Source organism: Cibotium barometz, chromosome 4, assembly GCF_041138505.1.
Source record: "Cibotium barometz isolate CiBa-2024 chromosome 4, ASM4113850v1, whole genome shotgun sequence".
Lineage (NCBI taxonomy): Eukaryota > Viridiplantae > Streptophyta > Polypodiopsida > Cyatheales > Cibotiaceae > Cibotium > Cibotium barometz.
In genome coordinates, this window is record NC_141049.1 from 33,425,562 (window position 1) to 33,440,674 (window position 15,113).

General features: G+C 45.2%; 1 protein-coding gene across 3 annotated transcripts in view; it reads right to left on the bottom strand.

Moving 5' to 3' along the window:
• Positions 1-665: 665 nt before the first annotated feature.
• LOC147639172 (protein TOPLESS-RELATED PROTEIN 2-like) overlaps positions 666-15,113 on the bottom strand; it is a 48,083-nt gene continuing 33,635 nt past the window's right edge. For all 3 annotated transcript variants that reach the window (XM_086788060.1, XM_086788062.1, XM_086788054.1), the window contains 2 exons: positions 5,530-5,702; positions 666-1,304 (listed from right to left, as the gene is read on the bottom strand). In XM_086788060.1, coding sequence (XP_086644186.1) covers positions 1,109-1,304; positions 5,530-5,702 — 369 coding nt within the window. In that variant the 3' untranslated portion in view covers positions 666-1,108. The remainder of the gene's footprint in view (positions 1,305-5,529; positions 5,703-15,113) is intronic.

The window sequence follows — 15,113 nt, forward strand, 5'->3', positions numbered from 1 at the left end:
CTAGACCATGAGTAAAGAAGTGCTTATAAAGATTGAATCATTGGATCCATGGAATACAAATATTTTTGAGCACCTACAATCTATGTTTTTCTTCCCTTGCCAATGAAGAAACTTCATGGCTTCTTTTCTTACTTTGACTGTGAGTTTTGGTACAAAAAGATATCAAGGTTTGAACCTTGAGACCTGTGCATTGACCTCATGTAAACCACCACTTGGGATAGAGCCCACTAGCAACATGTGATATGCTAAGATAGTTTAATCTATGTCTTGGCATTGAATCAGCTCGAACTCCTCTTGCTCAACAAGAACATTGTATACCTCCCTTAAAAGGACTTCCAAAAGTAAGCTTCATGATGTAACATTGACAAAAGAAGAAATCTAAATAATACCACCGATTTCCTCCTAAACTGCAGGGCTGAAATTTGAAGGTCATAAACTAGGTTGACCTTCAAAGTATATAGGAAATTTTCAAAAATAGTGGCCTTTCGTGGCTGCCTTTTGCAACCCTATTTTTCTAAGAGGCCTTCTCTAGAAGGTTTGAAGTGCTTTGATGCCCTCTAAGGGCTTCAAATTTCAGCACTGCAATACTGTCAAACTTTGAAACAATCTTCCATCATGCATCTAGTGTAAAGTGGAAATCTCACAATTGAGTAATAAGAAATTAATTTTGACTTTTAGGAACAATTTCCATTGATGTGAACGGAGTAAATTCAGTGTGAATTTTTGGATAGGCACAGATTACTTCTCCCATTCTTTCTACAAGCCTTTAATAAAAACACGTATACAATCCTCATGCCTCAGATTTGAGATTTGAGAGCATATTTTTTGAGGGTAGTATCAGGGTAGGATGAAAATCCTGCTTAAATAATCACAAGTGATTTCCACGTTTACATGTCAGAGATAAAAGCCCCCGTTGTAATGTCAAGGCACATTGACACTCAAAATGGTATGCAAATGCACTATACTTCTCCCTCACCATAAGACCCCCTTGCAGGTACTCTCTCGTCAACCTCATGGTTGTCCAAAAGAATACCTAATAGTCTAAAAATAATGCTAAACATTACATGTACAGGTTACACAACTAACCACCACCACACTCCTGTTCCCACTACCTTGTAGCTTGCTCTGAGACTGAGGCACTTGTAGCTGCAACGCTCATTGCTCCATTTTCAGATGCTGGACATACTCCCCATCTGCCTTCTGTTTCTAGGGGCTCAATGACTTGCACGCCTCCGTCAGTCAATCCAAGAGAAAACTGATTGGGCTCAATAGGATGGGCTGCAACCACCAGTGGATACACAGAACTACAAACAACAAAGCATCAGTTCACAATTTTAGTCTCACATAAGCTTTTTATTACATTGACCTGCCGAGTTCCATCTTCTTTGTTGTTATAGCTCTTATTAGAGATAATAGAGCATCTCCTATTACAGATTGTACACATATTATACCTTCTTAGCCTCATAGGCCACCTCTCGCGGACATTAATAAATCTCTCTCTCGGGCAAGCCGGATTCCAAAAGGCGCACAATACAATAGATCTCTTGCTCATAAAATGCAAGGTGCTTAGGGGGAGAATGGAGGTGCTTGTGTACTTGACAGTCGTACATGACCATGCCTAGGTTCTGTTTTCCTTCCTTTGTGGGCTTTAGCTTTCTATGACACTGATAAAGTTATAGTAGGAGAAAACTTTCCTGAAGATCATGAAGTTCGGGACAGGTCTATGAAAAGGCCTTGTCCTGGTAATTTCACCAAGGCTTTAGTGACGACCTGGTGTCCCAGAGAGTGATTTGAGTAAAATCCCAGTTTCTCAAGCACTTGCTTCTGCCACAGTTAAAGAGGCTCACAACGTGAGGGCATCTGGTTCTGAACGTAAGTATGTTAGCAAAGACTCTGCTGTTGATGGTTCTTCTCTTGGGTAAAGGCATGCCTACTATGGTTCCCTCTTCTGCTGCCAAAGATGATTTATTTACTCATAAGGAACAGAGGCCTTCTCAACAACATGAGCAATGTCACATGTTTGCGAACTCCAGAGCTTCATGGTTTGGTCTTGACCCTTCTTTTCTTCCTCTGCAATTGATTCATACTGTTCCTAAGGCTTCTGGTTTCTTACCTAAAGTCAGGGCTGATGTTCAACTAGAAGTCTTTGCTTCCTCTGGTATTGTTATCTTTGTTTTGGTAGGGTTCCTCCCAGATATTATTTGATTAAATGGCTTGTAATAGAAGCTCTCATGGCCAAGATGGTTAATCAAGTTTTCTATATCGGAAAGGCTTTTTACTCAGCTTTTATCGGATCATACTTGGGTGACACACCTGCTGGATAAAGCCCCTTTGTTTTTTAATAAAGAATTTCTGCATGTTTTACCTTGGGATCCTTGTTTTGATGTAAATAAGAGTATGATTCATGCATGCACTATCTAGGTTCAGCTATTGAAACCTTAGTAAAAGGAAACAGCTGTTTCCTAACCAAAATTACGAAAACTCTGTTTCTTTGGAGGCCCTGTTTCTTTTTCCGGTTTCCTAATCTCACTTCAGGGATTTTCGCCTACTTTTCCCCCCCCGTTAAGTTTCAGTTTCTTTCCAATTTTCCTTGTTATCTCTTTCAAATTATGATCTGTCCCAGGTTTCCCCTTTATTTCTCTTGACTTTTTTCATCATTTTCATTTATATCTACCATATAATGCTGAAGAAGTGCCATTTCCTAGCCGTTTCCATTTCCTAGTTTTAAGCCAGTTCGCTTGTTGAGGGGGCATCATCCATTTCCGTTGCATGCAACTATGATTGAATCTCCCCCCTTAGTTGTGGCGTTTCCTTCTAGACTGGGTCCAATATTTGGGCAAACCCTTGGTTGTAACCTCTAATCCCTCTTTGTGTAAGGCCTTAGACAAAATTTGTATTGCTTGGGATACTAAAAAACCTACTATTGAAGTTTTGAAGGTTGCCAGAGATTGCCCTTAAAATTGGAATTTTGTTGGGCTTGTTTCCAGTGCAGTAAGTTTAGGCATTTTGCACAAGAATGTATTTTCAATCAATGTGCTCTTAGATCTGTTGAGGACAAATCTGGTCTCTTCCACCCTGCAAAAAGAAAGTAATGGTCCTTGATATATTTCTTCCTCTTCTCCTCACCCTTGCCTCTCCTCTCCCACTGAAGCTGCTTCTCTTACCAACCAGGCTACCTCCAAATCTGCTGTGATGAAGGGACAGTCTTCACGAACTGGGAATACATGGAGTCAGGCAAAAATAATTTAAATTCATACAGATAAAAAGAAAGGCGTTTAAATGCTTGCTCTGAAGTTGACACCATTCCTTGGGAATTGGTAAATGATTAGAAATCAGTTAAGCAGAAGAGACCAGAACAACCAGTTCTCAACGAGTCTATATAATGTTTTGCTGGCTGATGAAACTATGAGAGTTCAGATGGATAGAAAGGCCTTATATGATCCCATACTTCCTTTGGAATCTTTGCATGAGGATTTTTAGGATTGCCCTCGGTATTCTGTAGAGGAATACCGATTTAGAATCTTTGCATGAGGATTTTCAGGATTGCCCTCGGTATTCTGTAGAGGAATGTAATGATTTGGCAGCTGAGGATTCAGATGTTGTTCCCTCTTCTTTACCTACTGGTCAATCTGACTCTCAGATGCCTTTGGATGTCTCTGTTGCAGACATGCTTGAAGCCAATTTGCAAGTTTGCCTTGATAACTTTCTGTACACATGCTGGAGGTGCAGTTCCCTCTTCTTACTTGAGTTTGCAGTCATATGTTTCCACAATGGCCTTCTCTTTTTACTGTACATTCAAGCATGGTCTTCAATTGCTTCATTCAGGGATATGCAGATAAGCTACTCATTGCTCTGTATTCTAGCATGGTCACTTCTTTGAGTATACTGCTTTTTATATTCACTTCTCTTGTTTGAGGCTTTAGTGATGACTTTGATTTGCTACTGCCCATGTACTTTTTGGATTCTAAGCTCTCTCATGTACACGACATCTCAAGGTATTTTGGTAGAATGTACTTTTCACTTTAATTTGCTGGATTATTCATGTCATTACAGGTATCCGCTATTGATGTGTCTTCTCATTTTTTATAAGGGTTGTTAAGGCTTGAAGGTCTACCACAAATAGCATGCTGCTTTAAACTATGTAGCTTCTTCAACTCAAGATTGCTGGATGGTTCAAGAACACGTTCTTTTTGCTAAGAAATGTGATAGATTTATGAGGGTTTCAAGATTTTTTATGGAGGTCTGCAATCTGGCTATAGTGGGGAATGGCTTTCGTACGTAAATCCTTGAATTGAGTCCTCAAGAAAGCTAGCACTTGAGAGCCACTCTGGAGGAGTATGGTATGCACTAGTTTCCACTTGGTTCTTAGTATATGGGCTCCGCATGGACCACCTACCCCCCCCTTCAGTAAAGTTTGGACTCCCCTTTTCTCCGGCTCTCTCAAGAGGATACCAACCAGGTTATCCAGTTAGATCTTCTCAGCCTCTACACCCATTGCACATGGATCACACCTTTGGAGCTCCCCACGAAGATGCACTTCTACAAAGATTGCTTCCTCACACTCACTGAGGATGGATTCATCCAGCAGCCGGGCTACTTGAGTGTTCACATGTCCCATGCCATGCGGATTGCGATTGGCCAGATACGGGTTTCATCCCACCGCCTCAGAGTGGAGATAGGTAGAGCTGACGATTATGCCACACAGAGGTTGAGACGAAGGAGCATTACATATACTACTGCCCAGTATACTATGAGATCCGCGGGAGGTTTCACTGTCTATTTCGTGAGGGATTTGGTCCACTCTCTAGGATCATTGACTTCCAGGACCAGCGTTGCCTAGGCCTCTTCCTACTTGATCTCTGCAAACATAGGGACACCTTCTTGAGAGAGCTTCAGCCCCAGCCATCCCTCGCCAGCCAACCATCACCAGTTTCTTCCGGACCCAAGAGGTGGACGACACCGATATAGTGGATCTTGTGGACCCTCCACGAGCTGCTCCGAACCTACCTCACCGGAGAGGAGTTAACTCGGACCAAGCCTCTGCACTCCAGCATGCCCGATGCACCCCCCCCCCCCCGGTCAGCCATGATCACCTCATCAGCTCCAGATCCAGGACATGCTCCACCACCATCGAGCTACCTTTCCACGTGACATAGCTGAGGGAGACCTCTCGGCCATACTCATTAGCCCCATGCTTGATATTTTGGAGAGTGGTATACCATCTACTCGAAGCTGATGCTGCTCTCATGTTTCTATGTTCTTAGTATTTCCATTATGAGTTTCCATGGACAGTTTTGTATCACCCAAGTGAGATAGCCATGTCTATGTTTTCTTTTTGTTTTATTTTCCATTCCATGATGAGATATGCCATGGACATTATTGTATCACTCTGGTCTCATAGGCCCATTGGGTCTTTAGTAGATGCTTAATAGATCTCTCTCTCTCTCTCTCTCTCTCTCTCTCTCTCTCTCTCACACACACACACACACACACACACACGTGCGTGCGCGCGCGCGCACAACCACCCACCTGTTTGCCCCAGGGATTAAGTAAACTGAAGGTGCCAATCTGCATCGAGGTCGCAAACTTTCTGCATCAAATACTCCAACTGAACCATCACAAAAGCTGGCATAAACAAGTTGGCTGTCACAAGAATATGTTGCATTGGAAATTGGTGCTAACAAGGAATCACAGGGGACCCACTGCAAGGCAACACATCTCGCCGTATTAGCATGTGCAGTACATTTATCCAAACCAACATTCGACAAATTCACTCCCTCGACGAAACTACAGCAGTCTTAACAATGTGGATGATACATATTTATCCAAACCAGCAATTTATACCTTTACATTCAAGTAAAATGCACTTTCAAACCATACACATGCCATCTAAAAAACAAACTTTACTGCCATGGAGCAAAGTTGCAAACAATCATTCCTGGTAATCTACTGAAGAGCCCAGTGATCCAAAGTGGCAGGCTTTCCAGCCCCCTTGTCCCGAAGAGCTTACCATGCCATTAGTTGTCAGGTAAAGCAGGCACACTGAAATGAACTGCCAGTAAATCCAAAGTTGGACTTTTGGCATAGTTGTCAAAATGTCTCAGCTAAGTAAAATTGGCAATCCCCAAAACCATTTGAAAACAGCAATGAATGAAAACGAAATGGATTTCAAAACCTTAATCATCCCATTTCATAATGGTTAGTTGCATAAACATGCACACCAGTGTAAGCGCGATCAAGTTGATGAACACGCAAAGTTACAACGTAAGGAAGAGTTGGTTGAAGGTCCACCATAATGGCAATGGCACAGCTGCACTATGATGGTGGTGTTCATAGTCACTTCGTTGACAACTAGGGACACCAAGTTTAATGTGACACGGCATTCAAACCACTGCCGCCTTTCACAAACTTGCCAATTATGCTTTTCAATATTGTTGTCAATGACATTGCAGAGGTTTTTCGGTAGCATCCCTCTTGCCTTGCCTTGCACCTCTCTGCAGCTCCTGGTTAGTTCTGTGATTTTCTTCAGCGGTCAGCCGCTTCTAGCTCTTTCCCCTCTGAAGGACTCCATGGCAGCCGCTCCATCCATCCCAACTGAGGCCACCCTCAACCGCCTTTTTTCCGAAGTGGACTTCCTACTCCATTCCAACTCATTGGCTTCACTAGAAGCCACAATCTTGGTCTGCAAGTTCATTGGCAGCGGCCTACCCCGAGGACAAATCCAAAACCTCCTGTAAGGTGCCCTAGTCGGCAAGCAAGAGCGTATCGTGGATATCCATGGAAGGGCTATGCGGTCCAAGCCCTGTAGAGAATGATGAAGCTGATGGTTGGGTCCATTTTTCAGGTTTTAGAGTCCCTCCAAACGACCTTGGTGACTGCCGCAAAGTTCCTTGGTGATCCCACAGTTGGATGGGTTTACCAATGTTGTGTGCGGAAGACTTGGAGTAGAACCGTTAACTTGATTAGAGCACAAATTCAGCATTCAAACTTGACGATTTGCATATGAACAAATGAAAGAGAGAGAAAAAGAGAGTACACCATATTAGGTCCCAAATAACTCTCTAAGGGGCCCCACCGTGAAGGTGTATGTGCTCATATTGCTGAATGTGTATGGGACTGACTGTGGGCTGTGAATTGGCACCAAACACTGACATTGGACTCGTGCAGAGCACCCAGAAGAGGGGCTGTCCTGGCTACCGAGCAGCAACTGGGAACTTGCACTAATCCTCCTGGAGACCTCTTGGTGCTGCGTTTAGGGTACACACTGCTGGTCACCCTGTTGCTTGACCTTCTTCCCTTGCGTTTCTTGCCTGTGGGCTGTGCGGGTCTGGCTCACAACGTGGTTAGAACTGCAGAGACTTCACATGCTTACAAATGGGTCTGAAGCACCCTTATATAGGGGCTATGTGGCTAAATATACAAGCTGCCTTGTGCCAGGGGCTGGCCAACTTGCAAATTGGACTCCCCTTGCATTTTCAAACGTGTGGCTTCTGCATGCTGGGCGTCTATGCTTGGGCATCCCCCTTGGCCTCCTATCCACTCTATGGCCTGGCCAATGGGTTGTCCACAGCCCATGGCCCCATTGCTTGACCTTCTTCCCTTGCGTTTCTTGCATGTGGGCTGCTCAGGGCTGGCTCATGACATGGTTAGAATTGCACAGACTTCACATGCTTAGCAATGGGTCTGGAGCACCCTTATATAGGGGTTACATGGCTGAATATACAGACTAACTTGTGATAGGGGCTGGCCAACTTGCAAATTGGACAAATAATTAGATTTTTCCCTTGCGTATTCAAACGTGTGGCTTCTCCATGCTGGGGGCCTATGCTTGAGCATCTCTCCCTTGGCCTCCTATCCACCCAATGGCCTGGCCAATGGGTTGTCCACAGCCCATGGCCCCATTGCTTGACCTTCTTCCCTTACGTTTCTTGCTTGTGGGCTGCTCAGCGCTGGCTCACAATATGGTTAGAATTGCAGACTTCAGATGCTTAGCAATGGGACTGGAGCACCCTTATATAGGGGCTATGTGGCTGAATATACAGGCTGACTTGTTCTAGGGGCTAGCCGAATTTGCAAATTGGACAAATAATTACATTTGTCCCTTGCATTTTCAAATGTGTGGCTTCCCTATGCTGGTGGGCGCCTATTCTTGGACATCCCCCTTGGCCTCCTATCCACCCTATAGCCTGGCCAATGGGTTGTCCACAGCCCATGGCCCAAAAAGCCTCCTTGTATGTTGCAAGTTTCAATGCACAAGATGGGTTCACACTGGCTGAATATACAGGCTGACTTGTTCTAGGGGCTGGCTGAATTTGCAAATTGGACAAATAATTACATTTGTCCCTTGCATTTTAAACATGTGGCTTCCCCATGCTGGTGGGCACCTATGCTTGGACATCCCCCTTGGCCTCCTATCCATTCTACAGCCTGGCCAATGGGTTGTCCACAGCCCATGGCCCCAAAATTCCCCTTGTATGTTGCAAGTTTCCATGCACAAGATGGGTTCACATACGGGCTCCTCTACCTAGACCTATGACATGGATAGATGCCCGTTCACCCGGATACTAGCCTAACAAGTGCCCGGATCATTCAAGTGGGTTACACTGATGTGCAAGACAAGCACAACTGCCATGTGTGGGTCGTGCACATATGACCTAACCTTCCCATGGTGGCACATTGATTGACATATCCTTGGATAAGGGCTCACAAGGGACCATGCGCCCACCCAGACGCCTTGCACTTTTCTTGAAAAGTCATGTCCATGGCATCCAAGTTTGGGATGCATGTGGCATCCCCTCATAGCTTGACGAAAGTTGCATTGCCTCTTGGTAATCCATCAACAGTATTAAGCTTTTACCTTACTTAAACATGATTATAATATCTTAATGCTTAAATACTTGAGTAAACATGAGACAAAGGGCAGAAAGCTATGTTGTTTGCATTAAGACACAAGGCCTTGTTAAATAGGGCCTGAAGAGGTACAAATGAAGTGGTACATCCCTGATGAAAGGGTGTGACTCTTGAATGAATAGTTATATCCTTTGGACGTAGAGATGTGTCCTTTGATCAATAGATGTGTCCTTTGGTGATGACCCATGTAACAAGGTGTGACCCTTCACTGGTATCCTTTCAATGATTAAGAGTAATTAAAGGTAATTAAGAGAGATTAAGTCACAATCGTGACATTCCCTCCCACTTAAAATAAGACTCCCGCTAAATAAGAGACTTTTGATGTTGCTAAAGATCTTCGTCATTAGGCCATTTATGCTTCTAGTGAAGCTTGCACTGAGAAATATTGAACAAGTTTCCTCTATTGTCTTGTTGCCGTGCTTTAAATGCTAAATCCCAAGTTGTAGCATCATTCTTTAATGTCTGCTTCCAAATGTTGGGCTTGAAGTTGACTTGGCTATGTTGCGATGCAGAAGAATCTGAAGATTCAACCATGAATTCTCTCGATGATACTTGAGTGTTCCACTTCATAGTAGGAAAGTACTCATCCAAGTTGTTAAAAGAATGCTTGAAATTCTCTGCAATGTTGAAAACTTTATTCTCCTGCTTGTTATTCTCTTACTTGAGTCATCCCATGTGGGTGAGGTTGGAACAAGTGTTATATCCACTTTTGTAATTTCTGTGTCTTTAGAGAAGTCCATCGTTGGTGACTCATCATCTTGAGATAAAGAATCCAAGGACTTTTCAATATCATCTTGTTCTTCTTCTGAAGTCATGCTAGAAGAATCCTCGATCTTGTCATCAACTGGCTCAATAAAGTTTGCCATAGATGTGTCAATGTTAGGACAGTGCAGGAGCTACTGCATGTTTTCCTTTTGAATTATCAGAACAGTCTTCTGAAGTTAAAGATTCCACATTACGGTTTTGAGAAGCATTGGGTTGTTTAGGACATTCAAACCATCTATGGTTGCCATTACAAATTGTGCACAATCTTGTCTTTTGTTGTTCACGAGAAGGCGAAGCTATTGCAAGATGAGGATTGCGAGATTGGTCAGGTCCAGAGTCCCATCCACAATCAATTGCACATGGTTGAAGGAACTGCTGACGCTGAGAATGATTAAAAGATGACCCTTCTTGTCGATGAGGTTGCAGCAAATGTTGCCAAGGGGAGTTGGGTTGGAATTGAAAGTTGTCCGATGAGGATTGTTCATAACCTTCACGAGCCATACATGAACCATTGTCATAATAACCTTGAGAGGCCGATGTTTGAGAATTCGGATTCAGATCCGCTACATGCTCGGCATAATGAATGGCAGTAGCAAGGTTGACAAGGTTGTACTTTTTCACATCAAAGTGTGGGGTTTAAACCTTCAATGAAGGCATGAAGCTCGTCCACTGGGGACAAAGAATCAATCTACAATATCAGATTAGTAAACTGCGAGATATAAGAAGCCAAAGAACCACTTTGGTCTAAGTGGTGTAAACAAGTTCGAGCTTGAAAATCCGCTTCTTGAACATCAAAGTGTCACGTTAATCTATCACGGATTGATCGCTTTTATGTGGGCGACAGATTAGGGGAGTGAGGGGACTCCGTTGGCATTTTCGCTGGCACCTCTTTTTCAGACCATGCGCCAGTTATTTTGACTCTTGAGGAGAGGACTCGGGAAACCAGCTTGCAGTTGAGGATCCCAGAGAGGGTACTTACACATCCAAGTCTCGCTGAGGACATTGAGAGGATATGGCATGATAGTCACACCTCTGACCAGGATGCAGCAGGCCAGTGTGCCCACGGACTCATCGAGCTCGCTGCAGCCTTGACACGGCTGGGAGAGGCCCGCGAGAGGGAGCGTAGGCTGAGACGTAGCCTTGCTTCGCTTCAGCGCCTTCAGGAGCAGCAGCCTACATGTGAGTGGGTGGCATCCCAGCTGAGCCAGGCACGCCAGGAGATTAGAGAGGCAGAGGAGCAGAGACATGAGTTTTACTATCGTCGCAAGGCCTCTCAGTGGACGCAGCTTGGTGATAGAGTGACTGGGGAGTTTTTTGGGATTACTGGGCCCCGCCATGCTCGAGCAGGAGTCCGCCAGCTTGGGAGGCCGGACGGCTCGGTAGCTACTGAGCCAGAGGAGATCAGAGCCATAGCCACTGGGTTCTATAGAGACCTTCTCTCAGCAGAGCCAGCCACTGAGGCTCGGGATGCTTGCAGGCAGACTGTGTGGGCCCATGTGCAGAGGAGGGTCACAGATCGTATGCGTACAGTTCTGGGTGAGCCTCTCTCAGAGGTTGAGCTTGCTGAGGCCTTGAGGGTCCTTCCGCGCCATAGTTGCCTAGGGGAGGACGGATTGACGCCTGCCTTTTTTATGCGCTATTGGGACCTTTTGGGGCCAGACCTCCGCAGGGGCTTTCAGTATGTTTTGGACACTAGGGTGATGCCACAAAGCTTTACAGAGGGCTTGATCTTTCTTATCCCCAAGGGGGAGGGAGTATCAGATGATATCCGGCATTCGAGGCCTATTACGATCCTCAATACTGTCTACAAGGTCTTGCAAAGGCCTTGAGTTTGAGGATCCAGCCCTTCTTGGGGGAGTTGATTCATGCTACCCAGACAGGATTCGTCAAGGAGCAGAGTATCCTTGACAACATTTTCACCTTCTGGGAGGCGATAGCTCGAGCTAGATTTCTTGGTGAGGACTTGGTCGTGATGCTTCTCGATTTTGAGAAGGCATACGATAGAGTTGATTGGGGTTTCTTAGAGGGCACTATGCTTCGCCTGGGCTTTGAGCCAGGTTGGATTCGAGGGGTGGCGGCTCTATATTCCACAGCTCGTAGCCAGGTGCTGATTGCAGGAGGAAGGGGGGCGAGTTTTGAGTTGACCAGATCAGTCTGCCAGGGGTGTCCTCTCGCCCCGTTTCTTTTTCTCTTCTTTGCGGAGGCTATGAGCATGTATCTGACGGCGGCAGAGGAGGTTGGTTTGAGAGGACTCCAGCTCCCAGTCAGGGGGGAGTACCTGCTCGATGCTGAGTTTGCTGATGACACGGGTTTATTTTTGCATGGCCAGGAGGCCAATCTTCAGCGGGCAGAGCAATCGCTCCAGGTTTTTAGTGCAGCTTCGGGAGCATTGATCAATTGGCGCAAGACAGTGGCCTTTTGGATCAGTAGCGCTCCCACTCCGGCATGGAGTCCAGACCCGGGTTTTAGATGGATTCCTCTTGGCACAGCAGTGCGATATTTGGGATGCCAGATTGGACTAGATTTGTCACCTGAGCAGCAGATTGCCCTGCTTCTTCTGAGCATTCGAAAGAAGCTTTTGTATTGAAGTACAGCTCGGCTATCCTTGGCTGGGAGAGTGGTGGTGGCAAATCAAGTGCTTTTAGCGACCATGTGGTACATTACGTCTTGCTGGATCTTCTCGAGCTCTTGTATCAGCCAGGTACAGAGGCTGATCAGGAACTTTCTTTGGTCTGGGCGGGATGGTCAGCCAGCCAGGGCAAAGGTTGCTTGGGCAATTATTATGTTGGGATAAAGGCATTATGCCCACCCTTATAGTGTGTACAAGCCCATAAGTTATAGTACATAGTACACTTAGTACTTTTAATATATACATGTGTGATAGGGGAGTCACACACTCATCTTGGTGAGTTGACTTATCCCCACAACTCTCTCTCTCTCTCTCTCCCTTGTTTCTCTGTGTATGTCTCCCACATGAACTCTAACCTAACCCTAATTCTTCTTCTCCCATTCAACTGGTATCAAAGCTAGCAGCAAGTGCCACTGGTTTCATCTCTGTAGCCTTTGCTTCACACACCTTCAGTGCAGGGCAGCAAAATTGACGGCTCTATATGCTGTATTTGTAGGCTCCCATTACAAGCTGAAGCAGGTCGATTAAGTTGACGTGGCAGAGCTACGTGTAGCATTAGCCACAAGGCAACAGTCGCGAGAGGTGGCAGCTCGGGCACGTAGAAGGGCAGGCGCAGGTGGAGAAGAAGGCAAAGTGGCGACGTGATGGTTCGCTACCTGCGCTAGGCCAAGGCAGGCGTGTAATCGTGAAGGCGAGCTCGTAGCGAACCCGTAGTGCGAAGGCCACCTAGCAGCACGGCGAAGCCGTAAGGGAAGCAACGCATTAGGCGGACACGTAAGCCAAGGCGTAAGAGCTCCGTCGGTCGGCAGGCGAGCGAGTAGGAAGAGCAACGGAGCGTACAACTCGTCATCGGCGCTTTTTTGGTGCTGCGTTCCATCGCAACCTCGCCTCACCAACGCGTAGCTGGAGGAGTCGGGTCGGCGCTTTTTTGGTGCTGCGTTCCATTGCAACTCGCCTCACCAACTAGCAGTCGGTAGCTTGGAACAGTCGGAGCCCTCAGCCTCTCTGTCATCCGTCGCTATTGTCATCTGCAACAAAGCTCTCCTCACTACCTTTGGCTTCATCTTTGACTGAAGCAGCATCAGCTCCTTCAATTGCCCACCTGCACAGCAGCAGCATCATCACCCCCTTCCCTACAACAAAAAAGAAAAATCAGAAAATTACAAGGTATTTGCCTCAAATTTTTTTTTGGGATTTGCAATTGAGTAGGTACAATCATTAATTGAGCAGGTACAGGTGCCGAATTGCTCAATTTTGAGCAAAATTGGCAAAATTGGGTGACATTGGTCACAATCAGGATCAATTTGCAGGAAATTGGATGTCGGTGAAGGAACATGGAAGCTACTGCTAAGCTAGATTAGAAAGCAGGAAGAACTGAGCAAGGCTAAGCTAAGGCGGAAAGAACACAAAGACAAGCATGATGAAGAAGCTAACTACTCAGACATAGACTCAAGTTCAGTTAGGCCACAAGATTGAGACTTGTGTTCATAAAAAGACTTGAGAGCTTGCTGGATGATCTATTCATGATAGAGACCTCACTTATATAGAAGTGAAGTACAAGTGTTACACTGACACCCAACTATATGGGATAATAGAAAGAGTGCCACATGGCAACTCACACACAAAGACTAGTTCCTAGTACACACTAGGACACCTTGACTTCATGTTCCAACACCCCCCCATGAAGGAAAGGTGAGTGATATCATGAGTTTATAAAAGATGCAGTTCCTTGATATACCCAACAAATCCCCCCTCAAGGAAATGCCTCATACTGCAAGGATAAATCATAGGCTCATGGTCTCTCATGCCAGGGTCTCTGGTCAAGGATAAATCCACGGCTCTAGTCTCTCATGCAAGTTGGACATCCTTGGGTAGGTACAGAATATGGGATATACCAGGACAAACACACAAAATATAATAGATACCTCTGAGAGGTTCAAACAGATAAGACAAGATACCCTTGCATACTCATAGCGGTTGCAACAGGTTTACAAAAATCCTTTTTGGAAACATGATCCAGGCAGGGAACCCTAGAAACAGAAATCTTTATCATCTACCATATATGCTTTTTCATCACTTGTGTCCTCCACCATATTTGCTGAATTTTTCTTTGAGAAACAGTTACTTTCAGAGTGGCCATTCTTGCCACAAATCCCACATGGCTTGATGCGAAAACAATCTTTCTCATCATGATTGTTTTTGCCACAATGTCTACAAGCTTTAAAAGAAATCCTTTTGAACTTGGTTGCCAAAGCTTGTTCTCCCTCCACTTGGTGATCCTTTCGCTTCTCCCGCTTCCTTTCTTCTTCCTGCAATGCACTTATGATCCCTTCAAATGAAGGATCGGGACCATATTTCAGTGTCGTGACCAAGTTGTCATAATCTTCAGGCATGCTTTTGAGAAGCACTGCCATAGCATCATCTTCTGTCACCGGAGAGTGAACGGAAGCCAATTGATTCATTAGGCTTCGCATTTTGTTGATATGAGCATCCAAAGGTGCTCCAGGTTTTAGATCTAACTCAAAGAATTCAATCTTGAGTGACAACTTTGAATGCTTGCTACTTGCACCAAATAAGTGGTCAAGCACATTCCAAGCGTCAGCAGGGTTTTCAAGATCAGAGATGTGATGCAGATAATTGTCTCCAAGACCCAATGCAATGATTGCGAATGCTTGCTCGAGACGTTGAGGTTCCTTTTCCTTCTCCTTCTCGTTTGATGAAGAAGTTCCCTTGACCAGATTCCACAGATTGTGCTTCATCAAGTGGAACTTGATCTTCATTTGCCAGGTGTGGAATCCTTGGCCATTGA